This window comes from Cyrtonyx montezumae, unplaced genomic scaffold, assembly GCF_038088225.1.
Source record: "Cyrtonyx montezumae isolate F1298 unplaced genomic scaffold, pur_monq_1.0 scaffold_0, whole genome shotgun sequence".
Lineage (NCBI taxonomy): Eukaryota > Metazoa > Chordata > Aves > Galliformes > Odontophoridae > Cyrtonyx > Cyrtonyx montezumae.
This window is the reverse complement of record NW_027071824.1, coordinates 51524978-51552556: the sequence shown is the minus strand read 5'-3', so window position 1 is coordinate 51552556 and position 27579 is coordinate 51524978. Positions and strand designations below refer to the sequence as shown.

The following is a 27579-nucleotide window of genomic DNA, read 5'->3' as shown; positions in this document are numbered from 1 at the left end:
TGATAGATACGTATTCAAAGACAAATACAGGTAACACTGAGTGGAAGCAGGGAAAAATTCTCAGTTCTCCTCTTCTAGAAAGGTACAAATTCAATAAATTGTCATTTTCTGAATGCAGCTTTTTTTTTTCCTTTCACATTACCTTCTGAACAGCACGAATTCATGTCTATTTTCCAACTTTCTAATCCTCGTTTGTCCTGCAGTAAATACTTCCAATTTTTTCAGACCCTCTAAAAATTCTGCCATATCTCTTGTATCAAACTCTCTACAATCCTATGTTTTCATCTTTTTTTCAAAACCAATTGATGGTTAATTACATACTTTGAATAACAGAAATTAATTATGGAATTTGTATAGAATGACACTTTCTTCTTGATTTTTCTCCACTTCTGATTACAGCTACAAATTGGGTACTGCAGATTGGTGGTATGATGGACCTACACATACATCTCCAAAAATCATAATACAAAAGAAAGGGGAGCATTAAAATTAAACTAGAACACCAGTTGCTATGCTATTAAACAAAGCCCACACTAGATCAGTCTCTGTCACCAATACCACTTAGTACTGCCAAGCATGCCACCAGTCTGCTGCCATCATGTACTTCCAGCTACAGGACCTTGCAGCTGCAAGAGATGAAAACCACGTGGGCAATGTTTTTTCTTTAAGAGGTCCCAAGAATTTTCAAACTTTAAGAGATCACTTGCAGAATATTTCTCAGAAGCTGCCCTCTGGTAACTTTAGAATATATTATATTGAAGAATTTCTACTAAATTTGAAGATCTTCAAGTGCATTGAGGGTCTCCAAATTTAGGATACAAGAGCCAGAGAGAAAACAGATTTTATTAATTCTCCCAGTAAATGGATGCAGCTTACCACACAGCAGGAAAATAGGGAAAAAAAAGACACTAAAAGTAGCCTAACTGTAATAAATGCATCAACAGCATTTAATGCCTTTTATCAGATGTTGAAAAACCACCTGCGTTTAGAACAGACTCCTCTTTCCTAATAAGCTTTAAATGTCAGGTAGTTGAGGCATTCATTATAATCTACTTCTGTGTGGAGTCTGCTGTCTGAAGACAAAAATTCACGTCACAGCCACTGCTTTTAACTAAAAATTCACTCAGTGGTCAGATATAATGGATAGTTTTCAATGATTTTATTTCTGCTATTAAGTATTTTGTTTAAAATATAACTATTACTGCCATTCTACACTAGTTATCTGATATAATAAATCACCAGAAAGAGACAACATCCTAGAGTAAGTGAGCTAACACTGAATTCAGCTTCCACCCCCAAGCACCTACACTAATAAATATACTTTTAGAAATGAGCACACTTTTGGTAACACGTTGCATTTTAATTGATTTGAAATCATTTCAGAGATTAAGGAATCCAATACTAAAGATATGAGAATTTCTAATGGTGCTAATTAGTTTATTTTCCTGGATGTCTGCAATTAATATCTTGTTGCCTCTCCAAGACACTCTTTGTTCAGCTGGTGTTATGTGGGTCACAGCACTGTGGAAGCACTTGAGTAGCTTGAAGAGGTTACACAGCATGCTTCCAACCTCCACAGAAATCTCCAAAAAACAAATTTTTTGTTTGCAAAGCCAACTGAAATAAGCACGACAGTCTAAGCCATCCTGTTTTTCAGTCCTACTCTGCATCTTTTTTTTCTCTGAAACCAAGTCTCATAAAGACGAAATTTATAGCCTGTAATCTGTGTCAGATGACCTCAAGATTCCTCCCAAAAAACTTCAGAGACTGATTCACAGATGTACTGGAACACAGAACTCCTATTGCAATCTGGCGCCTTGGTATCTTTGAGAATCCGGGACATAGTCCAGAAAACCAAAAAGTAGAAAAGAGGTACTGCCACCCTTGCAGCAGTCAGAGACTCCAAGGTGACAGAAAAAGCAGAGCATGAGTAATAAAAGATGCTCTACCCTCCTAGCAGTAAAATCAAACACAGTTCATTAGGATGCCGCAGACATACCAGAAGGTTAGAGAAAGCTCGAATCAGAAGGCAGCAACAGGAACCTGATAAGACTTCCATCATGATACCTCTTTTCAGCAGCCAAAGAGCATGGGAAGAGAAGAAAAAAAATTGTTTTCTTTCAAACTGTATTTCCCTTAGACAATGGAGCCTCATATTCTGGTTCAGTCCTCTGTCTGATAAGTATCTGGAGTGTTGCTGGTTCTTTTTTCCTCTAAACTGCAGACTTATGAATCTTGGTGGATGAGAAGTGACTGTATGTGCAAGTGGGCTGACAGCAGTTTATGAGTGCTAAAAAAAATTACAGAAAAACTAGAACAAGCGGGATTATATGCAGCATCTTCTGCAGAGGAAAAAAGCCAGCAGAAAACACAGGGTATGAGATAAAGCACATCCATCATGGAAAAAAAGAGCTAGGAAAAAGCTTGGAAAGGAAAAAGAAAGTAGGACAAAACATAAAACATACAGGAACAGATTTCATTGTCTACTGTAGGGAATGAAGAACCAAGGTGAAGGAAAAAGTGAAATAATGAGGTAAGATTTAATATACCTTAGCCCAGCTTTTTAAAGAAATTAGTCTGACGCAGAAAGCACCGGGGAAGGCTGGGGGTCCCCCACGTGTTTCCAAACAGCTTGGAAAAAGGCTAGCTGAATTGAAGCAGCTCTGACAGAAGGGTAGAGGTTTCAAAGATAACTGCTTAAAGCAATATTAAATCTGTGATGTTACGAGTGTCCTGACTGAGGGAAAGGCTGCACTGTGTGTTAAGACCTTATTAGACATGGCACAATCCCCAGAAGCACAAGCCTATAAATGTTTTAAAGAAAGGGAAAAAGAGCTTACAAACATCCATGAGATTTAAAAGAGAGTAAAAAGCCCTACTTTAAAATACGTCTTTCTCCTTCACCTGGGAAAAAAAGGAAGGCTTGATAACACTTGGTACAGCATTCACCACCACAAGCAGTCAGCACCAAGCATCAAATGGCTCTTTCAAAAACCAGGAATGTTGCAGAAAGTGGGGCATTTATCTCTCTGTTTGGAGAAATCAGAGTAAGAGAGGCAACATGACCACAAGGAGAAACAGAGGAGGAAAGTAAGGGTGGAACGGAATAGAAGCCAGGTATCCCAGATCTTCCACCCACTCCTGAAGGCTGCCTTCATTCAGAACCAGCAGCATCCTCTTCAAGCCCAAAACATAATAGTTTTGAGAAGGTGATTAAAATAGAACACACTTGACTTGCAGTCAACAATCAGGGAGAAGACTTTTTTTATAAGCCTCTTGATTTGATACTGACTGACCCCTTTTGAATCCAAAAATAGCCAGCTGGCAGTCACTAAGGGTTAACACCGTGCCTACGCAGAAATAACAAGTGGCAATTCCTCAGCTTCTTCAACAAAACTAGATTTTATACAAGCCACGTATTTTACCCTTCTACACTTCTTTTTCTGTAATTAAAGCATAACCAGGTCAGCATTTCATATTAAAAAATGACATCTGATTACTAGCAAAAAATTAATCTCCTCTACAATTTAAGCAAATAGAAAGTTTATTCAGCAAAGCGCTGTCCTCGTGTGCTCACTGCCCTGACAGTACCATAAAGGCAACTAATTTAAACCAGCCAGCAATATTCATAGGCTCTACAATGAAAACATCCAGAATCCGAGATGATTAAATATCACTGGCGAGCAATGGGGGATGTTGGGTCTCGACGCAGCTTAACGTGCTTAAGCAAGCTACCACAGCCCCATCAGCTACACGTTCAGAACTGAGGGTAACAAAGCAGGATGAGGCATTCCCAACGCAGTTCCGCAGGGAGAGCATCGCAGATCGACCCCGAAGCGCTCGGGAGGGCGCACGTTCCAACTTCAGGCGGTACCCGGCATCCGCACGCCGAGGAAAAAGGAATGCGCTCATATGGAATCGCTTAACGATGGCACCGACAAACCGGCGGCAGAGGCAGAGCCGCTTCTGATAGCGCTTAAGCGACTGGCAAAGCTCTCCGCGCGGCTTGCCGTGCACACCCATCAGCACCACCGATAGGTGCGAGCGGACACCAGCTCACAGCCGCAGGAGTTCGCGGCAGCCCGGCTCGGTCCTCGCGGCCTCAAACAAAGGAACAAGCTCCGGGCTGCAAGCGTGGGGCTTCACCTGCAGCCCCGACCCCAGCATCATACAAAGAGGAAGCGCAACACCGGAGCGAAGCGCGGCAGCGGAACGCCAGCCGCCTTTTCTATCCCCCCCCCCGCATCTCTTCCATCTAATTTGTTCAAAGCAGGCAAGTGCGCGCAGGGCACTTGTTGGAGAGCGGGCAGCCGCGCCGCAGCCGGACATCACCGCGGCTCCGCTTCAGCCCCGAACCCCGCAGCGCGGCAGCGGAGCCCAGAAGCAGCGGAGCTCCGGCCGCCCCCTCCCTCCGCCCGCGGGGGGCCGAGGGGCGGCGGCGCCGGGAGCCCCGAGCCTGGGGCCGCCCGCACCCCCGCACCTGCCCGCGCTGACGTCACCGCCCGCACCGGGCGGCGGGACAGCACCTGGCTGCGGGCGCGCCCCCGCCGCCCGCGCGACGCTTACCGGCTGCTCCCGCGCGCCTCCGCCGGACGCCGCCGCTTCAAACGGCCGCGGCCATTCCGCGCGCGCGCACCACCGCAGAGGAGAGGTGGGCGTGAGGGAGGGCCCTCGGCCCGCTGCCGCCGCGAGGGATGCAGCGGGGGTGCGGGAACGACTCGAAGCCTTCACAATAGGCACGGGGCAACGCGTGCGGGAGGAGGGGCCTAAGCCGGGGAGGGCGGCGGGCAGGAGGCAGGGCTGTTTACCCGGCGCCCGGAGCGAGCCGCCCCCGCCCGCCGCTCGGGCCGCTCCACGCGCCGCCGCCCCCCGGCCCCGCTGCGCCAGGGAGGCGAGCCCACCGCGCCGGCCCCCCCCACCGCGGGCGGCAGGTGGTACGGTCCGGCCCACCGCCCCCCCCCCCCCCCCCCCCCCCCCCTCCTTCCGACAGCCGGGCTGGGCGGTGCCGGCCGCTGTGACGTGCCCGAAGCCGGCTGCCGGCGGCCAATCACGGATGGGGGGGGGCGGAACGGCCCAGAGCTGTTGTTGTGCCCTGGCAACGGCGGTCCGCCCTCCATTTCGAGAAGGCGGGAATAGTCTCTGGTGAGTGTGGCGGTGCTGTGGCCTGCGGGCCGCTCCGCCTGCCTGCTTGCCGCGGTGCGGGAGACAATAAGCAGCAAGCCGCCTGGAGCGAGCGGGAGTAGTGAAATCACCGTGTGTCTCCCCCGGCCTGGCCGGGCTGCATGCTGGGTATTGTAGTCCCGCCCCGCGGTCCTGGAAGGTTAAGAACAGATAGCAAAAAGAAAGAGACGCAACCCGCCCCGTGCATGTTTTATATCCCATAAAACACCTTACACCGTACTATAAAACGAATTTATTTATTTAACGTATCATTACCACGTCATTCCACGCAACTCGCTCTTTGGCTAAAACGCGCAGCGGGAGCCACGCGGCTGCCAGGACCCGCCCGTCCCCACCACCCCCGCTCCAAGATGTCGGCGGCCATCGCCGCGCTCGTCTCCTACGGCGGCTCCGACTCGGAGCCCGACTCGGAGCCCGAAGCCGAGGCCGGCCCGCAGCGCGCCGTCGTGCTCGCCAGCCGTGACGCCGTGCTGCACCTCCGGCCGCCGCCCGCTGCGCCCCCGGCCCTGCCCGTGGACGCGGCCCCGGAAGTGGCGGTGAAGGTACGGGAGCGGGCGGGGGCTGAAACCACTTTTGGGGTCTCGAGCAGAGGGCGGGGAGGGCTCGAGGTGCCGTGGCGGTTTGTGTGTGGTGGCGAGAGGTTGCCCGTCACTCCCTCGGGGCTTTTTTTTCCTTATTCTTTGTATTGTGATCAACGGTGAAGTACTGTTTAGAGCGCAGGTCGCGATCGTTTGAGTTTGAGAGAAAACAGCAAGTTCAGTGAAGAGGAAAGCAGAGTTAAAGTTCATGAGTATCACTTCACTTGTGCGGGTGTTGCTTTGACTCGAATTAGGATCAAGTACGCCTAAGTGCACGGATGGGTAGTACACAAGGAACTGGAAATGCATAAGAGAAGATGGTAATGAGAGGAGAGGCTGAAGGGTTAGTCACGTAAAGTGAATGGTAGCCGCAATTGAGTGCGGTCTGGATACTGACTGTCAGACTTAAGAGTCCAGGTTCCTGCATGCTGATCGTAATTGTTGTACCTGTTGCTGGTTCAGAATTCTATCTTAACTTGCACAGACTTAAGACTTGAATGTTAAAGACAAATGGGTTCTTCACTCTCTTAGCAAGGCATAACGGTTAGCTCATTCAGTGCTAGTATTTTTTGGTGTTTTTCATTTTCTTTGGTGTTACTTAACTGTGCTTATCAAATAGCTGTAAGATGTGCTGGTTTGGGCACTACATAGGACATAAAGAGAACACAGAAGGATGTAGAAGGGCATAGAAGTATTAGACGTTGTTCAGAGGAGGGCTCTGAAGATGGTGGAGGGTCTGCAGGGCAAGGTATGTGGTAAGGGGCTGAGGTCAGCCCAAAGCAGAGAAGGCTAAGGGAAGTCCTCATGGTGTCCTGCAGCCCCTCACAGGGAACTCATGTGAAAAAGGACACAGCAGAACTATGGAAAGAAGAACAGCATGGTTGAGCAAACTTAATGTTGCTTTGTGAGGGGCTAGGGAGCAGGCCAAGACTGGGAAGGTGATGACTGAGGTGAAAAACATGACCTACAAAATCTTTGATGGCAGAGGAGACTGAATACTCATTGCCTCTTCCATATAGGGACTCTAAGCTAATTGGTAGGAGCCAGATTTAAAACAAATGGGTGTAGCTCTTCAAGCAGGATGTTGTAGGGCTAATCCTATGTCAAGGAATATTCCATGTGCCAGAAGTTTACACTGTTACAAGATTGGACAAGGGCTTTGAGGAGATTTGATGAAGGAAGAGGTATTAGTAAATACGCAGATTGCATCAAGCTCACCAAGTCTTCTGCACTGAAAATACTTGAGGCTGGAAGGATGCAGGAGGAGTATCTTATACACCTGCCCTGTTCTTGCTCTCCTGGAGGTGCTGAGTTATTGTAGGGCTGCTGCTTTATTTTGTGGACAGCACAGATAAATAAGGCATTTTCTTACCTGATCTCTGATGATGTTTTTTGAGTAAGCATGGCAGTGTCGTTGTCAGAAGCTGTTTTATGAAGGGAAGGAAGCACAGCAGCCATTAGCCAGGGCTTGGAGATGTCTTCCCTGCAGCAGCAGTCATCCCAGGGGGCAGCATGTATGTAATGTGGTACCCTGAGCACCTTCAGCAGATGTGTGGAGGTTCACCACTTGTCCATACTATCAAGAGAATGGCATTTCTTTCAGGAAGAAGTCAGGTCCTGACTTAGGTTCTTGACTTATGCAAAGCCTCATATCAATTTGTTGCGTAATTGTTGACATACATGCTGCTCTTGTCAGCTCCTTGCTGGCAGTTGCATTTCCTGCGAAGGAGAAGCTCCATTTCTTGTTTTGTGTCTGAGATGTAGCAGGTCCCTGTACTTGTGGCAGGAGCAGAGTTGCACAAAGTGACTCCACAGTGACTGAGCTGGCTGAGCAGGCACCATCCTGGTGCATTGCTTGAGGGGTTTTTATGGATGTTTTTTCTTTAGCTGATTTTGTGGTGAGATTCAAGGCAGTTACAATCAGAAGTAGGTGCCACCTTTGTGCAGTACCTCCTGCGAGCCATCCTTTTGGCATGCCAAGCAAGGTTCTTACAGCAGCCAGTTTTGTGAACAGCACTTCTTAAGCTGCTACAGTTAACATGCTGAGGAGAAACACAGAATATGTTTGCCTAATGGAAGTCTGATGATCTGGAGCCCGTTTGCTGTTAGATATCCAGAAACTGGCTAACTAAGGTGTCTATGTTTGTGTTGGCTTTTTTTGGGTAGTGTGAGTTAGGTACATTAAGAATGTGGTGTGAAACAGTCAAACACAGAGTCTCAGTTACTCTATATCAGCTTCTGCTGATGTAAAAGAAAATCACCTTATGGTTGCTTGCAAACTTGTGAATTAGGGAATTAAAAATGCTGAAGGAAATGTGGGAAATGACACATCATGTGAAGAAATTATTTTTACATGAAATGTTGCAGTTACAACTATTGCTTTTGGAGCGAGTGTTTATTCTTTGTCTGATCTGCATCAGCTCAGCATGAAACTTGGGTGAGAGCAGACAGTCCATTATTTACCTGCAGTGTCTCATTCCTTCTTTTTAGGAGAAGTATGCTCAACAAGTTGAAATCAGCTGGGCTGCGCTGTTACAGAAGCTGGAAGTTATATATTTAATATATTTAATGTGAGAAGGGGTTGGGAATCTCGGGTCTTTTTTTTTTGTTTGTTTTTTTCTGTTGAAACTAGTTTACCTTTGGCAGAACATACGTGTCCAGAAAAAATATTATTTCGGGGGAAAAAAGCAGACTTCAGTCACATGTGTTCTTTAAAATCTAATCCTTGCCCAGTTGTGGACGGGAATGGCACAAAATTGTTGTGTGACTATGGTGTAGCAGTAACGTAACTTAATAACTTGTGGGGTGATTTGTTAGGAACACCTTGACTTCTTTTATTGTGTTTTTGTTGTTTCTTTTTCTTTCCGTTGTCACAAAATATGTTGTACAGATGTTCAGAACTTGTCATCATGCAAGGTGTGGGATATCTAGCATAGCTCAGCAAACCATTTGACATTCTTGCCAGTCCTCATTTTATTGTTTCGAAATGAACATGTACTGTTAGTGTGTGTGAATGTGTAGAATGATTAAAAGCTGCTAAGAACTAAATCTTCATGTTGTTGCCTTACTGTAAAGGTAATTCATCTCTTGGTAATAAATCTGAACGTCTATGAGAAGAAAGCACATTGTTACCTGACAGCTCAAGCAGTTTGTGTAAGAATGGTAAGTGACAGACTGCTTAAGCCTCTGCAACTCATGAGATGAGGCCTTAATTTAGTGCGTTTTAATTTAAAGTATAATTAAGCTAATTATATGTAATGCAGTGCGGACTGTTCTTTCTAGCTGCTTGGATAATTAGCAATGAATTTACTTGAAGAGAAGGAAACTTTGAAGGTTTATTGTCCAAACAAAGAGAACAACCCACTTAGATATCGCACCTCCTTGCTTGTATGATATGAAACCAAAAAGCTCTGACTTTTGCTTTGTTCTATGAACCATCATGTTTAGACAAATGGTTGAAATTTAATTGTCAAATTCTGCTTCTTAAATACATCGACAGCTCTCATTAAACTTGAAGGCAGCCGCATGCGAGCACAACGGGGGTTATAACATTTGGCTGAAACTTAAAAATATTGTGGATTAAAAGGATTGTGAGTTGCACTAAGGAATGTTATCTTCTTACAAATGAACAAAATGAGCTGCATCCGAACTGTAGTTCATTGCTTTCATTTAGGATTTTTTCTTGAATAGGTTCTTCAGGGATTTGACCTGGGTTTAAATCAAGGATATTTTTGTCTTGGAAACCCTTACAAGAAGCTCCAGATTTTTTTGTTATTATTATTGAGCTATCTTGTATTCTACAAATCAAGTGTCTTTCCTAGATTCTAATGGTTTTGTTTTATGGTGCTCAGGTAGGTTTTTTCCAAAGGACTGTGGCATGCTCAAGGAGCCCATAAAAAGGAAATTTAATCTGGTTTACTTATTTGTAGTCTAAAATCCCTTCTATTTCCCATGTTCTTATCTCTGTTGACTTTAAAGTGGCCAGAGAGTCTTTGTGGTAGGATTTAGAGAGGACACCTTGGCAGTAGCTAGTCAGTCTGTGATCTCTGGGGGGCTGCAATGAAGCACTTGTTTGTCTCAGCTTCTGTATGCCTCCAGGTAGATTCCTTAGGAAATGCTGATGCTCCAGAGTTCAGCCCTGAGTGCCTTTCCTCTGACAGCATGTAGTGTAGTGTGGTGGGATGAGACACAGCAGAGACGAGGTGAAAGGGGAGTGCATTTAAGAATCAAAACATTTTTATATACCTAACAAAATAACATCTGAACTATAAATCAGCCTGGTACTGTAAAAGTAGACAGTCATATTATCAGAGATGAGGAGAGAGAGCTTCACTGCTAAGATGTCATCTGTTCCATTTTTGCCCTGTATCAGGGGTGATGCCTTTGTCATTCTGGACACTCAGTTAACTTGCTTTTACCAAAGACAACTTTTTCTTCCCTTCGTATTTTCTTATACCTTTGATTGTTGTTGATCTTTTTGGCCCTTTCCAGTAGCACACGTCTTAACTGGTACATGGTGCCCCTGCACACAAGTGAGCTTTTGTTACTAGTGCTAAAGATAGGCAGATGGAGCATGGAGACCTGGAGTAACCCAAGGCTGCTGCAAACATCTTTCAAAAAGTCATATGTAATAAAATATAACTCCCTAAAACTTTTCCCACTTCCTCAATCTCAGAAGAGCAAGTTCAGCTAAAATAAGGTATGCAGGTGTGCCCAGTGACCTTTGCCATCTGCAGAGGATGGGGCTTCTTGTTGCTGGTGTGTGCTTTGTTGCCATAGAAATAACGCCCCAATGCAGATTGCTTGCCACACTGTGAAGTGATTGGTGGACTCAGTGAATGATGGTGGGTCTTGACAGTATGCATGTTCAGTGTTTGTTACCTGACAGTCTTGTAGCACTATTCAGGCTGACATTATTATACCTTGACCAAAGAGAGAACAATTTGTCTGTCTCAATTAGGCTAACTTTTCAGAATACATTGTGTCAATGCGTTGCTTTACTCCACAGGTTTCCATCATTTAAAATATTTAAGTGTGTGAAACTAGGAGACTGGGACATGTTCCAATTGTCTTAAAACTTAAAGGGAGATGGCATCACGGAAAAGACAAGTGATGTGCTTCAGCAGCACAGTTGCAAATGATTGTTTGGTGCCTAGAAGTATGAAAACGTGCATAAGGCCCTGGTGAGCATAGCTCTGATAGCTCTGACACATGCTTTGCTTTCAAGGCTCAGTGATTTTCACACAGAAGAGATATGCCTGTGGTGGTCTCAACGTGAACATATTGTGCGGCTTCCAAATGACTCAGCACTGTTCCACCAGCAGCGAGGAAGAACCAGAATTGCTATAATCATCCAGCAGAGGATCAGCTTTCAAGGCACAATCTGTCTCTTTTCTCATTTACCAAACGGCATGTAATAGGGCTGAACATGGAGAAAGGAGGAGGAAAAATAGCAGAATGGAACAATTGGCATTTTTGCAAAACTGGATTTCTCTGACTTCTGAAAGAGCAGAAAAAAAATCCAACCCTGTGCCTTAATTTCTGGTACCCTAGAAACTTTAAATGTCACTGACAATTGGCCAGATACCATTTTGCCATATTATCATTGTTATTTGTTTCTTCAAATGAGAAGGCTGGTGGTTAAGATGGGAAGTCTACCTGGCAGAGCAAGCTATGTGATGTGACTTGAGATAGTTACCTAAGGAAAGCCTATGTTGTGGAGCTGTGCAAGGAAATAAAAGTGTTCAGGTGTTGTAGATTGGGAAACAGTTTTGAAATGCTCCTATTCCAGCTGGATGCAGGGGAGTTGTCTGTCATGTTGCCGAACTACTGGACTAAGCTTGCTGTGCTGTTTCTGGGTAAGTTCACCACATTTGAACATCAGGGCTGTGAATGTGGCAGGAGCTGTTGTTGTCTAGGCCCCGTGAACCAGGAAGTTTGTGGGACAACAGAAATGGGGTTAGGAGGAGAATGGGCAGTGCTGTGGCTCCAGTGGGGGCAGCACAATGGCTGGACTTGTCTGCAGAAATAATTGGTATGTGGTAGGGGTGAAGCTGTGACTTTGCAGACGCCTTTGGATCCTGTTGTAGCCAAGCTCCGATGAAATACTGACGCCAGGGAAACTTGAGTATAGTTGTTAGGAATATTATCAATTATATACAAGCACATTATAAATGCCTTTATTCTGGAATAAAGATGCAGGAAGCAATGCTCGTAGCAATGCCACAGAATAACATTCTCCTTTGTGTAATTTAGCCCTTAATTGGGGAGTGAGGGAAAGCAGCATCAATTTAGGCTCAAAGTAAATTGCAGAACACTTTGAAGCCAAGTCTCTTTGAGCACTGCCACCTAATCAGACTTTGCTTTCCCATTTTATCTCGTCTTCCACTTCATCTGCGTGTGCACTTCTGAGTTTTTCTCTTTGAGTTGTTTGAGAAGTTATGATTCTGGTTAGCCCCTCTTTCTTCATCTGTCAAGTTAAACTGTAGTCTCAGCAGACTCGTAGATGTTTTAAAACTGAAGCTGGATTACATTTATACCTTTCGGTAAAAACTTGGGGATGAGGGGTTGTTGGATTATTGAAAACTTGCTGCTATATGTATGTTTGCTCTCATGTCTGATTTTGTTTTTCCATCTGTTTCTCGAAGCAGTTACTTGTGACTTCTGCCATTGTCATTTTGTGGGAATCTAACTTTCACACTTGGACCATTTTCCTTGACCCTTCTTTAGAAGGTCTGGCTTTCAAACATCCTGGGGGAAAGAAAGTTTACTTCTAATCTCGCTACTGTCTTCTGTCTTTAAAGTGTGTGCATAATATTTTTTGTTGTTTGTCTGTTTCAATAATGTACTAATAAACATGTAAAATTTTTTGAAAGTGTTGCTTTTACAGTTTTTCTTTCTCTTTTTTTTAAATAGGAACTTTAGGCAAAACAGCGGTTTCTCCTTTTGTAGCACAAAAAGCATCAGCCTGAAAGCAAGCATTAATTTGGTCTGAATTGGAACAGTACACACTTAAAAATCTTGATGTGAAGAACAATGTTTTTATATGTCTGTTTTATTTCAGGAAGATGTGGAAACAGGAGTCCATCTTGATCCTGCTATTAAGGAGGTTCAGTACAATCCTACTTATGAGACCATGTTTGCACCTGAGGTAAGAAACAATGCTGATATGTACAGCAGAAATATATTTTACTTGGAGGCTCTGTAAATCTCATGTAGAAGTCGAATTAGACATCTTTGAATGCTTGCTCTAGTTAGGAATCTAGTTTTGGCAAACTGCAAAAAGACAATATGTAGGTACACAGGTAATAATTTTAATACTTGAATTTTAATATTTTGCAGAAAACTATTCTAAGAAATGCTGATTATGAGAACTGTGAAAATATAAAGATGAGGCTTGGAAAACATTATAAAAACATTAAGTAAAACAAACAGTATTGAAGTCCCTTACTATTTTCACATTTTTCCTATTTACTCATCATGCTACTTAGCTAAATAAATTGCTGTAAATCCTGCAGATATCTTGCTTAGAAGGAGAGTATTTGAAATCAAAATCTAAGGTATTTCCAGAGTAACTATTCACTTCCAGTGTTAGATGTTTCAGTAAGTTAAGTTTTTCTAATGTGTAGGGTGGAAAACCACTTTAGGCTTAAGTTGAATAGCCTGGTGCTATGTGAACCACTTTCTATTTTATAAGTGACAGGCTATCCAAAAGATAAAAATAGCAATTCAAGCATTTAACTTTTTTGCAGTATTTAACTTCTTTGTAGAATTTGTCTGTCGCAAGATCAGAGGCTAGCATTCCAGGTAGATAAAAGCCCATTGGTTCCTTGAATTATTCATGCTGTCTAAGATGACCCTGCTTCAATCTGAAATTTCTGCATCATTTGTACTTCACATTTAGGATACATTTTATGGAACTGCATAAAGATCTTTTCATAGCAAGGTAGTACTTTGCAACTTCCAACCGGTCATATCAAATCCATACAGTGTGTGAGGAAAAAATACTGACTTAAAATTACTACAGTCTTACCTTGTATAAGTGTTCTAGTTAGAGAAACCTAATGTGGAACAGTCTCAGGAGGCTGTAACATGATTGACAAGCACAGTGCTTACAATTAAATGTAGTTTGATCTTACTCTGTGTATTGTGTATGTTTGTGTTCGCTGTTTAAATACTTTTTTTTATAGGACTTGGCATCTCTTTGATATCTCATCCTTACAAGGGGCAGTGCACTGTATTTTTTTCTCCTAAATGTGCTTGAACTGACCACATACTGAATAGAAGTCTTTTGTGTCAAGTAGCTGATATGGATTTGTCTTTGCAGTGGTAATATATGCTAGAAAGTTCAATCACAAAATGAGCTGTTCAGGCTGTGATAGCATACACTGTGTAAAATAATAATCGTAGGCCGATTCAGTGGACATAAAGAAATAGAAAGCTGAAGTGGCTTTAGTGTTTTTGAAACACAAACTATTCTTCTCCCCATTTGGGGGGTTTTTTGGGTTTTTTTTCCCCAAAAAACACATGCATAAAGATAACAAATTAGTAATTCTGATTTGTTTTCTTTTAACATTTTTGATGTAGTTTGGACCAGAAAACCCATTTAGGACTCAGCAAATGGCTGCACCTAGAAATATGCTCTCTGGATATGCAGAACCAGCTCACATCAATGATTTCATGTTTGAGCAACAACGAAGGACATTTGTAACCTATGGTAAGTACGTAACAGTGAAATCCGTGTGGGGAAAAGTCTTTGAATAAGAATCCATATTACTACAGATCATAGTATTTATTTGGGTGGTCTCATTGTTTTTCAAACTGTAATCAAGTGTTCAATGTTCTACAAAACGTTCTTGATGAATCCCTCCATTAGCTGAATCGGTGTAGAGAAAACAAATCAAAACTTTAATATGAGAAATAACTGAAGATATTTTATGCAAATAGATTTCTTCACATGATTCTAACTAAAAGTTAATTTCTCACAAAGCTAAAAGAAAGCCATATTGAGTTGTATAGTTCTTTAGTAGCTGCTTCTTGTAGATGCAAGCTGGATGAGTGGGAATTGGATTAAGTGAGAGTGCATCTGCTGGAGTGTTTCTAGCACAGACATGACCAAAGATGTGTCTTCATGTGGGTGGTCATAGTCGCTGCTTTCTCATCTTGAAGATTCTTTCACTTGTAAATAGTTGGGTTTGAAAAATGAAGGATCTGAGCATTGGAGGAGTTTGAGAATCAAATGAATAGGCTTTTTATGGATTGTAAGAAAAATGTATTTTCTTAGAAGGAAAATATTGAAAACTATGTATTCTAAGGATTGTTTTGGTCATGTTTGAAGGAATGAAACCACCATGTGCTGTCATGTAACTATGGTTATATTTTTCTTCTTTGTTATGTTATAAGCTTTTATTTGTTTGTTTGTTTTAAACTTGACTGCAAATGCTTGTCTTGCAAACATTAATGTTTGTTTTCAGATGAAGTCTGACTTTGTATTCTTCAAATTCAGTCTACTAAGCAAGTTCTGTTACTTGCTGCATAGATTATAGTGTCACAAAAGTCAACTTGGGGGCACAAAAAACCCTGCAGTTTTCTTTTTTATTTGTATTTGTACTCTGAAGAGAATTCCCTGCAGACTCATGCCTGAAAAACACCTTCCTTTATTGCTAACGTCAGTGGAAGCCATGTACTACACCTAAACTTGGAAGAAAAAATCACGTAAAGTCAGAGGCTGTAACATACTCAATTTCTCTTTGCATTTGAGTTTTATTATCCTGTAAATGCTAAATATAAAATATTTAAAATGAAATGAAAATATATGTTTACACAATTTTAGCTAATAAGTACTTCTCGGTCATTAGGATGTAGAATGCAAGCAAAATGCAGATATCAAGAAATTGATATCTCCTTTTGTAGCATAAATTTGAGTTACTTTACTGCAATTTTGATGTTAAAAGTTGACAGGCAGAGCAGGTAGGAGCCTGCTCAGGATCTGGGGCAGGTTAGTTTTTTGTCACTGAAATTATATGTCGCGCTCTGTGGGTTATGCATTTTGTGTGTGCTTTAAATGCATAATGGAAAAAAGGGTCTGTAGGCATATATTGTTCAGTTGATTGTTTTTTTTGAGGGGGCAAGTGTTGCAAAGTTTAGTTTGGAAAAGGACAGAACTAATGAAACTGCTCAAAGCTCTTGCTTTTTATTTATATTTATATAGTGCACTGCAATTGCTTTGGAGGCTTTGTAACATGAGTATATTTTTTTTTTAAGACTGATAACACTGGCAACTGTGCAACTACCATATTAGCTTTCTAGAAATGTTCACTAGATAATGATCTCAGTACAGTGAAAATAGAGCTATGAGAGGGCTGAGAAGTTTTGCTTCTCGGTGCTAGTTCTTGCAATTTAAAGTTTAAGCTAGAATGTGCAGCAAATGAACATGTTTTCTTGGGTCACTGGGAGGTCTTTTGTGAGCAATTTAAAAAGATAACTTTTTGACAGCTTAAACAAATAGTTTTAACAACATCAGTGTTCTGTTCTCCATTTCGAAAAGAGGTCATAAATACTTTAAAAAAGACAAGAAAGTACAGGAACACAAGCATAGTTGCTGGACATAAATCTGATTGATTTGTGTTTGTAATGACTAAATCGTAGCATATTGGTAGAACAGAAAGTGGATTTCTTAATTAAAAGCTGGAGATCTTGAGAGCTCTGTCCCGTTAGACAGTGTGATGGCACTGCACTAAAGCAGGAGGCCTTAAATCTACACTGGTTGCCATGTAGGTAATCAACGACCTACAATGTAGGTAAATGAAAGTCAAGTGTGGTGCGTGACAGAGAAGCTGATAAATAAGATCATGCATCCAAAACAGGTCAGTGTTGCAGTGTCTGCACCCTTGTATGGGAATTTGTTGTTGTCTTTTCTTATTATTTTGAGGTAGGGGGCTTGTTTGTTTTTTAAAGGTAGTTTTGTATATCATCTTGAAATTCAATATGTCCTCAGTGGGAAACAAACCTATATGTTATTCACAAACCCCAAGTACGTTCTGGCACAGTCTTTCCCATAGACTTCTCTTGCAGTAAATATTTCCTGTTGAAAGTGCTTTTTCTGTGTGATGTCTGGATAGATCAGAACATCCATGCCATAGCTGAAGAAGAGCCAGAATGCTTCTCAGTCAAGCTCCTCTTAGGCAAGTGGGCAGCAATGGACGCCTCATGAGGACTAAGAGAAAGAGGCAAACAAATAGTAATGCATCTGTGTTGTTTTTTGTTAATCTGTTGACCACATAAAGGTGTGGAGTGTTTTCAAAATGTCTTTGAGGTACCCTGTAATGAGCCTAACTCTGTTTCATAAAGGTATCCATCATTTACTGTGAGGATGGTGAGACACTGGAATAGGTTTCCTGGTAAGGTGAATGCACTCAAGGCCAGGCTGGATGGGGTTATGAGCAACCTGGTCTAGAGAAGGGTGTCCCTGCGTATTGCGTGGGGTCGGAACTAGTTGATCTTATAGGTCCCTTCCAACCCAAACCATTCTATGATCATCAAGCAGTTTTCTTTCATTCTCATGATTATTACCTCACAAATGTCTTGGATTTTATGTCACTGTAATTTATGTGTGCAGAAAGCTGTGTTATCCATTCTGCTGCATTAATTAACACCTCTTACCCAAGTGCCTACTGACTGTTTTCCTCATTTTAGTTTCTACTGCTTAAAACTTCTACCCATACAATAGATTTTATAGCTGATGTTACTCCTTTTTCAGTCAGTATTGAGTCAGTTTTAGGTGAGAGTTTTTATACTGGGATTTGACTTCGGATCTCCTGAGTGATCACTGTCTGGTCCTGGTCATTTCTTTCTACTCATCTGACTCTTTAGTCTCTGAGGTAATACTTTGTCACGTTACTCATAAAGAAGGATTCAAGCACAAGAGCCTCTCCAGGCTCCTCCATATAATGATCACGTGTTTGTTTATGTTGTTGTTGTTTTTTAATAACTTTTTTTTTTTCCCTACAATACTGTATTTTCATTCCACAATCACCTGCTGGCCAGCATGTGGTCTGGTGTATTTTGTGACAAAGGACAATGCGTTATTTTTTTTTATTCCTTATGTGATTTGCTTCTCATTTTACTGGAGAGAGGGAAGCAGGAGAGGTGGGAGCTGCTTTACCATTTTACTTTAAATCTACTAGTGTTTGGTTCTTTGTTTTTCATGTATTTGGATGCAACTTCAGCTTATTGAAGAGCACTTTCTAATAGTTTCTTTTTACATACTGTACTGTTCAGTAGTGCTCACTTCCCTTTCAACTCTTTTAAGTCTTTTAATAGCTGGAAGGCATTAGCTCTTTTTCTCCAACACGCTGTCTTTGAAATATCCCTACATTCAGGAAAGACTATCCTTTGGGGCTTACTTTCTGTTCCTTTTAAAAATCATCTCTGTTTTGTATAGCTCTCCTGATATAAGATCATTGTAGTAAATGTTCTATGGCTTTCTTTGCTTCTTCAAGACTGTTGATTTATTCTGTATTATAGTCACTTTTAAAACATGTATCCATAGTAAAATTTGTTACCATCTCATGGTTATTGCCTTTTCTGGCTAAGCAGTCAGTGACTATGTCCTGGCAACCTTACATGCCACTACCTAAGCCTGGAATTTTAGTCCAAAGGATTCTCTAATGCTTGTTAGCACTATTACGTTGTTAACCTGATTTGGTTTTAGCTTCTCTTCAGCATGTAGCATGTTTTTCTCTGCTGTTGAGACAGTCTTATTTTTACATGCTCAAGAGTGCTTTCTGTCCAATTATGGCAGTATTGTTCTGCCAATTATTTTGAATTTAGAACAAGACGTTCAAATTTCATTATTTGTTATGTTTTAGCTTCTACTATTTTGTACGCATGCTCAGGTCTTCCGATTCTCTGTGTTCAGTTTAAGTAGGGTCCTGTGCTCTTTGCTGTCCTTCTTAGCTGAGTTTTCAAATTTCTGTGCTATCTTTTGCTTGAGGGTATATCTCGAATTTAAGTTTTTGAGTCATTCCAGACTGCTCATTTTTCTTTAACTGTTTTCTTTCCCAAACTATTTAACCACAAACCACCCTCTGAATCTTCATAGTACCAGTAACCTTTTTAAAGCAGATAAAACCTACCCATCTTACTAAGGTTCCCTTCATTCCAGACACTTGGGAATGTATTGTTGGCACAAGCACTGGAAATGTTTTTCTGATTGGCTTTAAAGATTGCAGCTTCTCTTTCCAGTGGGCAACCTGTTGAGAATGACCTGCTTTTCCTTTACGTGTTGTATACAAATTCAGAAATGCTAAAATGCTATAACCATCATTAAGTCACTGCTCTGCAGCCATGGAAACCAGCCTGACCACTTCAGGACAAATCAAAAGTTTCTGCATGTTATTGAGGGCATTGTCCTAAAGTCTCTTGAGCACTGACGGTGCTTCCAGTGTTTGACCATCCTCATGGCAAAGAAATGTTTGAGTGCTGCTGTGGCTCAATGATCTTTGTAGGTCTCTTTGAACTGAACAATTCTGTTCTATTCTTAATATAGTTAAAAAAAACTAAGTTTGTGCCTATATCAGCCTCTATAGATATGCTAGAACTGAACTACTACATTCATGCAGCATTTAGTATTCTAAAGCCTCTCTTTCACTAGATATTAATGTCTTATTAAATAATAAGCAGTCTTCTGTCCATGAATTTCAAAGCTCTTTATGAGTATTCAGTAACTCATTCAGTTAAAAAGGATTAACGTATCACTATCACTGATGCTGTAAAGCTTAAAATGACTCTGACTTGAAAATTTCACTCCTGTGTTTTTTCGTATGCTCATATGCAATGCCCACATTCACTGTTACTTTTTACAAATGTAGACATTTCATTCCCAGATTGCTTTCTTCTCAGGACAGTTCGGTCAGACTCAGACCGGCTCTATTGTTTCTCGTGTGGGAGCTACCTTGAGTTCCTCTGTGCTGCATTGCACAATACAATGTAAACCTACTTGAATTAACTGACATTCTGGAATTGAAGCCTGATTATTTAACCAACCATTTTCAGATGTGTTGAAGTAATGGATGTAGGTGGAATTGTACCTTTCTGTGCTAAACTGTAGCATGAAATATCTCCCTCCTAAATGAAACCGGAGGAGATGTAGGAGTGAAGGCGTGTTATATATACCAGCTGAGTAGGATAAAAGCAAGCTGTCTTTTGCAGCTGTGTTTAGGAGTGTCAGCCAGAAAGAAAAGATTCTCTTTCACATACCCACTAGAAAGTAGAAATTGTTCAGAGCTTTTCTATGACAATGATGCTGGACCAAATTCAATCCAGCTATAAGAACTCTCCACTTCCACGGGAAGCTGTGCTTGGCCCAGGGTCCCTTATTCATTAGAATACTGTCCCTCTTTTACAAGTACTGAGCAAATAGACTCCCAGAGTCTGTCAATACAGTTGGAGGACAAGAAACCTACTGTATTGATTTTGACATAAATCCAAAGTAATATCTCTCTGCTGTTAACAGAAACCAAGCTATAAGTTTGGAAAAGAACTCACAGATATACTGCCTTAATAAAAGCAGGCAGTTAAATTAGTGCAAGTCTGATTATGGTGTCTGCTGTGTTTGGTTATCCGTGTAAGTAAGTGAAGATCTTCTAGGAGAGCAGTGTGTCTGAGAAGTGGCTGGGGGGGATCTCCTTTGGCTGTTGGTCTGGTGTTGATAGGTTCTCAATGTGGATGCATCTCAGTGTTTTTATAAGCTATTGGTCTTTGGGAATCACTGGCTAATCTTCCACTGCTTATGATTTTCACAGTTGTTTCTGTGAATTGACGAAAACATAGGAATTAATGTGTATGCTAAAAGATTTATATGGGTTTGTGTGTGGTTACTTCTACCAGTAGTAAAAATTGCTTCTCTTTCATCGCTTCTCTTTCCTTTTTATTTGTTATTTGAGTAATGTTTAACAAAAAATGGCAGTAAGTCCACCAGGGTGCAGTCTTAACCCAAAAAGAAAAAAAAAGCCATAGTGGTCAGTAAAGATTCAGTACAACTCTACTTTGGAAACCACATGAAGTTATTTGTATTTCAGAGAAGGTCATGCTGTCCCCTTAAGGAGAAGTGGAGAGAAAGTGTAAGAGATACATATTAAAATGAGAATCTCAGAATTAAAAAAAAAAAAAAAAGAATAATCCTGAATATCTACAAAAATGCTAAAACATTTTATAAATTATTTATAAGAGTAAATGCAGCAGGTTTTTTTTTTTGTTGTTGTTTTTTAATGAGACTCAATAGCTGTAATCAGGAAATCACTATGGGAATGCTTAGTTCTTTTAAAAATTAAAGGCTATTACTGCTGCTTCTGGTACATTCCACATTAGTTAAAGCAACTGCTATCATCTGGAGGGAACAAGCTTTCCCAGCCTTGACATGAGTTTGAAATCTCTGCGAGGCGACGCAGAATATGCACCAAGCTCCATAAACCTTCGTTTGCCCCCATTCCTTTTTTGTACTCCCATCCTCTTCCTTTTGGCTGGTTTCAGTATGACTTACTGCCTTTGTCCCAAACTAAAGCAGCACCCATTTAAAATCACTAGTTGCTGCCAGTAAATTTAGAGTTAAATCTTTCCTTTACACCAGAAGACAAAAGTAGGCTGCTATGACATTCCAAAAAGTAAGAATTTGTATTACAGCAAACTGGTCTGAATTCAGTGTTGGCCTTGCTTGGAGCTGGACTGGAGGCCTCTTGGGAGGCCAGAGTGATTCTGAGGCCTAGCTCTTGTGATGTGAACTGTTGCTTATTGTATGTACTCTCTGTTGTGCAGATTTAAGTATTCTGCTTGCAATGCATGTACAGAGACCTCATGGTAGGGGATTTAGACTAGATGATCTTTAAAGGTTCCTTCCAACACAAGCCATTATATGGTAAAACCTTGTAGAAACTGCAATACTGAAGTCAAGTGAGTAGTGAATGAGATTTCAAAAACATTTATCCTTCATTCTGAGCTCCCTGAACACCAACTGGAAATAATTTCATGGACTAAGTGGGAGAGTGTACAAAAAGTTGTACAAAATTTAAAAGTCCAAAATAACATTTATTTTATTTCTCCTCTTGTTCCAGGGTATGCATTAGACCCCTCTATAGACAACCCTGAAGTTGCTACCAAGTATATTGGTTCTGTAGAAGAAGCTGAAAAAAATCAAGGTAAGTATTTCAGAATCTCATATAAATACTGATGGCTGTTTCCATCATTTATTCAATAAGGAATGGAATAGGTATTGTCAGAGGAAAGAATTGTGAGAGACTGACCAATGAAGATGTGTTGCACAGAGGTAGAGGGGGTATTTGTTTTCCTGAAGTAGCAAATATATCAGGTTATCTTTAATCTTACAGAAATTTTACATTTGTGATTAGGACCTCTTAGGTGTCATTGAATGAATAGGACTGATCTGTATCTATGGAACGGAGCTTTTTGATCCTCTTAAATTCTGTCTTCATCCAAGTTGTGGTGTGTCTGCATTAGGATGTTGCTATGTTGTGTTAACTGACCACTTAAACTGTGCTACTCAGTAGGAAACTGATGGTTCTGTAAGCAACCTGTAGCACTGCTGTTGGGGATTGCAAGTTATCTCTGCTAAGTGGAGTTAAACTGTTTGGAAAGGAGAAACCATTGGAAAGTGGCCAAATGATAAGGGCATAGCATTCCACTGAGAGATCTACAGCCAGAGGCATGGGGCTTGTAATTAATACATCAAAGCAAGATATTTAACTATGTGAAGTGACTTCATTATTTATTTTTTCTTAACTTTTTACTTGCCATGTATATATAAAGATTCTTTATTTCTCTGTTCTCATCCATAGAATGTGTAGAAGGTTACATCACTCATTCCTTCCCAAGAAAGCTATCAAAAATAGCTGTTATATTAGATAGAAATGGGTGAGGCTAAATCATTTCAAAAGTAGAATATATTCTTTCGATACTGCAGTTTTTGTCATTTATTTTAAGAAAACTTCTGACTGTAATATGCCAGTCTCTCATATGATCATTGTTTCAACTTCTGCACTGCCTACTTTCCTTTGTTTACAAAAAAATCCTTTTTGTCTCCCTTGCCCTAGAGAAGTATTACTAATGCTGTAGGAAAGCATTATTTGAATACTGCACGCTGGTTTTGACGGATGAAGTTCTGAGGGCACAAAACTTGTGATAAGCTAACGTTTATAGGGAAGAATAGGACAGCATTCAGAAATAGATACCTGAATTTTAACTCAATTAGAACACACAGTTGTAACTGGGGTTTGGGGAGATCTTTGTGTTCGGTTGTTTTTTTTTTAATTTGGTCTTTGCTTCCTTGTGGATTTTGTTGGGAACTGAGAGAGGTGGGGGGCATCAGAAGGTGGTTGTTCAGACTCTACTTTTTCAAAATCTGCACTATTTAAAGTATGAAAATCAATATATTTGTGCAGTCTGCAGACATAGTGTTACAAATGCATGGGCACGTTTGATTAAAGCTCTTCTGTTACAGTACATGGCTAGCAGCATTCATAATTTACAAAGTTAGCAGCTCTTTGGCCCCTAAATATGTTCTCCATTTTCCTCTGTGTATTGGATGGAGTGATGGTATTGTTGGTATTCGTCTTTTTTTGTTTTAGATTGATGTGATGAGACCTATGGTGTTGAGGTGTGTTAGCTGTGTGCACAGATAAGCAGCGTATTGTTTCTTTCTCCAGGTTTAACAGTGTTTGAAACGGGACAAAAGAAAATAGAAAAAAGGAAGAAATTCAAGGAGAACGATGCATCTAACATTGATGGTTTTCTGGGACCATGGGCAAAGTATGTTGATGAAAAAGAAGTAGCCAAACCTTCAGAAGTAAGTGCTACTTTAACAGTGTAAATGCAAACTGCCAGTGCATTGCAGTGCAATAATATATTACATGGTGGTTTTAGTAGAGATCCGTTGTGTCTCAGAAGGTGTGCTTCAGGGTGATGAAACATTTCAGGTTGTAAGTTTAAAGCTACATTCAATTATTTGAAAGACTAGAAATAAAATGAATTGTATCTTTTTGTCATATAGTAGAGTCTAATTCTTATAAACAAGAGCAACTTGGAAAAAACTGAAAGTCAACCTGTATTTATTTGTTTTAAGAAAAAGGGAAGCTTGTTTTTCTTTGTTGGTTTTTGTTTTTTATTAAGAAACAACAGCCCAACCCTCCAACCAGTAAATGTCCTTCACATTGAGTCAGTGATGCTTAGCTATGGTCTGTAAATAAAATATTATATTTAATTATTTTTAGTGCACTTAGTTTTTCAAACTAATTTGATTTTGATAAAGGTATCCTACTGATGCTTAGAAATATTTCTGATCTCACATAGCAAATACGTGTATTCTTAAAAGCAGGCACACATTAATGTACTTTGGGAATTTGTTGCATCATTTTGAATGTTAAAACATGATCTTGACTTTTAAAAAATTTATTTTTCCAGGAAGAACAGAAAGAGTTGGATGAAATAACAGCTAAGAGGCAGAAGAGAGGAAAACTAGAAGATGATAAACCTGGAGAGGAGAAGACTATATTACATGGTAATGGCATCTTCCTGCCTGTTCTCATTTTCCTGCTCACTGTGTTTTCTTGCCTGCTGTGTTAATTAGTAAGGATGGCAGACAGCCTCAGCAAAACTGCTGAGGCACCTTGATGTTTCTGTTTTGGAGATAATAGCACTCACAGGCATAACCGTAAAGGGCAGGGAAAGAGATAAACTTGGACCAATTCCACATCATACTGTGAAGAGCAGCATGGAAATGTCATTTTTCAGGGTACTGGGTTTATATATTTATTTTTAATGCTACTAGGTATGTATATTTTTTCCTATTTTACAGAGGAAAAAAAAAGAGAAAAGAGATTATGTTCTTGGTTTAATCTGAGGTTCAGAATGACCTGTTTTGTCTTTTGGTACTCTAATTGGCAAATAGTGCTTTGAATTACAAACATACAATTTAGAAAATCTCTTGGAGTCTGTACTTCCATGGTTCTTAATGTAAACGTTCTTGCTGTCATACTATGAATAATTATGTATCAAATGATTGCCCTTTTGAGGCATGTAGCATATGATACCTTCAAAGAAAATTGTTTGCTAAGTAAGAAAAATCAAGTGATTTTTGGAAACAGTCGTTTCAACTGTCTGTATGCAAAACAATCCTGCCTGGCATTGCTTGGCACAGATAGTTAGCTCCTGTCTATACCATCTCATGAAGTTTCACAGTCAAGAGTCCTTACAAGATTAAAATCTATCTTCTCAAATTGAAGCCTTCCAGAAAAAAAAAAAAAAGAAAAAAAAAATCCTGTTTTGTCGGCACCTTTAAGTATTAATGCTGAGCAGAAGGTCATTTGTACAACCAAAGCTGTCATATCAATATCCAAGAAACTGAGAGATTAATTAAATCACTGCACGCCTTACTGTCATTGCTACTCAACAGAGAAGTCTACTTTGAGATATCAATTTTTAGGACAATGCACCATGCATGTGTGAGCGTGCAGCCACTTCTGTGAAATCCAGTTAAAGAACAGGTGCTGGCTGCTGACTGCCATCAGCTGAGCAGTGGCTTGACCTTGGTGATGGATCTTTATTTCCCTGTTTTGCAATTCTGTCGAAATGCCTGTTAGAGCACGGGAGCTGGGTGGAATGTAAATTGCAAGCAAATGCCAGAGTTAGAGTGCAGGTTACAGTCTGTGTAGAGTTAGTGTAAGCAAACCCTTATTGTCCTCAGGAACTCTCCTGCATTTTGAAGTAAGTTGGTTAAGGGGAAGGTTGTTTTGTTCAGATTATCAGATTCAGAGCAGATGTGCTGAAATGACTTAATTTGAGCACATCTGATGACAAATAAGAATCCAAATCATATGGAGTGGATTTATTCTCACCCCTTTTCCTACCCTGCTTCAGAGCGAGATAGCTGTGTTGAGGAAAAACCTTAAATATGTGGCTGTTTTATCTTCCTAAGATTATTACCTCTTAAAATACAATCTCTCTGATTCTCAGAATTCTCCGTTTACCTTTTTAGTTAAGGATATGTATGACTACCAGGGGAGATCTTACCTTCATGTTCCTCAAGATGTTGGAGTTAATCTCCGTTCTACAATGCCACCTGAGAAATGCTATCTTCCCAAGAAACAAATCCACGTGTGGTCTGGACATACAAAGGTAAGAAATTTCTGAGTGTACCTCATCAAAAACACACTTTGTTTTGCATCTGAACCTTGTAACTTCTATAAAACTCAAACATCAGTAGAAGAAAGGAACATTTTTTTCTTTTTTTTCCCTCATTTATGACATTATGCACCTAGTTGGCAGCATTGTACACCCATATGAGGTGTTTGCATGGTCAGATATGATTGTGATATCTGTAACCATTTTCCTGAACACAGTGACTTCTCAACATCTTTTAAAGGGACAAATATTCTTCATTTACCTTTGTGGGATTTTGAGCTGTTTACTCAGTTGCCATGTGAATAAGAGCAAGACTAATTCTAGAGATAACTGGAGTACTTAAACACTATTTCATGTCAAACCTATGAAAAGTTGAATAGACTTTGTGATTATAACGCATAAGCATTACAGGATTCCTAAATGTGATTATTCACTTGTTTTCAGTTTTCCTTGATGTTACTTTATGTTCATAGTTTCTTCTTGTGCAAGAGAATGTAACTAAACACATATTTTTAACATAATGTTTCAGTGATCAGATTCACGAAGCCTATATTCAGTCTGCTGCTTCTTCCATCTCTAATTTTCAGTATTATGTCAGGGAATACACTATGCTGCAATGGGCAGCACCTTAATGGTACCCTAAAGACAGAAGAAGGGAGATGAGGCCTTTGCCTTTTTTGTGAGTCACAGCTCTGTATTTTCCTTTAGTGACTGCTGCATTGAAGCTCTTGCAGCTACAAGTGTTAGTGCTTTCCAGAATAACATCTCCCCACAGCTCTAGTAATTTGCCTTGTCCTTGCCTATTATCCTATCAGAACAGACTGATGCATAAAGTAGGTTTTGTTTTTTTCCTTCAAACAACAAAGACAAATAACAGAGTGGATGAGAGAAGCAAAAGAAAGGAGGACTGAGAAAGATAGAAAAGCTGGGGGTTATAAGGAAACAATAACAGGGAAGGATATGGAATGCAAGTCCAACCAGAGTGGGAAGAACTAGATGGAAAACAAATAGAGTAATTGACTTATTATAGGAAGAAGAGATGTCAAACTAGGAGTGCCTTGCAGTTCTCTAGACTTCCGTTGTAAAGGGGACCTGAAATGCAGACAGATGGGAAGATACTGTGCCCAGGGAGTCTGGTGTTCAGTGGCTACAAGCCAGCATGTATCATTAGTGGAACTTGCTAGAATTTTTTCTGTGGAATACTTCCGTATGTCCCACCTGAAAGACCTGTTTGCTAGTTGGAACAATCAGACTGGAGCTCCAGACAAATAGGGCGCTCAACCTGCACGGTCCTTCTGTCAATTTAAGGCGTTGTACTAGCCAGCCCAGGCAGGGCAGGTTGGCTAGTGTTTTTGTTCATTTTACCAGAGAAGTAGCACTCATTACTTTTGGGAATACCGCAGGCTGTCTGGGTAGAGATACAGAGACACCACAGCATTTGCAGCTTCAGAACCTTCAGAATGCTTCTGGGGGTGCCTGTGTTGGAAGTGGCCTCACAGACTACTTAAATACACCAGTGGCACTGCTGCCCTGTTGGAACTGCTGCCATGTTGCATTTAAACAAAACAGGACTTATCCTGAAAACAGTATATGGCAAAGAGAGCAAGGTGTCAGGAAGGAATTGTATTAC

The 27579-nt window shown here is 40.7% G+C and overlaps 2 protein-coding genes across 4 annotated transcripts in view; one reads left to right on the top strand and one right to left on the bottom strand.

The window, feature by feature from the left end:
- The window catches only part of WASF1 (WASP family member 1), a 77973-nt gene extending 73290 nt beyond the window's left edge, over window positions 1-4683 (bottom strand). Inside the window, exon 1 of one of the 3 annotated variants that reach the window (XM_065735062.1) lies at window positions 4567-4683. The gene's annotated coding sequence lies outside the window, so the exon portion shown is untranslated. Of the gene's footprint in view, window positions 1-1999; window positions 2012-4566 lie in introns of those variants that run through there. The other 2 variants (XM_065735055.1, XM_065735048.1) reach the window with 2 other exon arrangements.
- Window positions 4684-5374: 691 nt separating this feature from the next.
- Window positions 5375-27579, top strand: part of CDC40 (cell division cycle 40) — a 32344-nt gene continuing 10139 nt past the window's right edge. Inside the window, exons 1-7 of the mRNA XM_065735009.1 lie at window positions 5375-5723; window positions 12823-12909; window positions 14346-14475; window positions 21869-21952; window positions 23477-23616; window positions 24231-24327; window positions 25804-25943. Coding sequence (XP_065591081.1) covers window positions 5532-5723; window positions 12823-12909; window positions 14346-14475; window positions 21869-21952; window positions 23477-23616; window positions 24231-24327; window positions 25804-25943 — 870 coding nt within the window. The 5' untranslated portion in view covers window positions 5375-5531. The remainder of the gene's footprint in view (window positions 5724-12822; window positions 12910-14345; window positions 14476-21868; window positions 21953-23476; window positions 23617-24230; window positions 24328-25803; window positions 25944-27579) is intronic.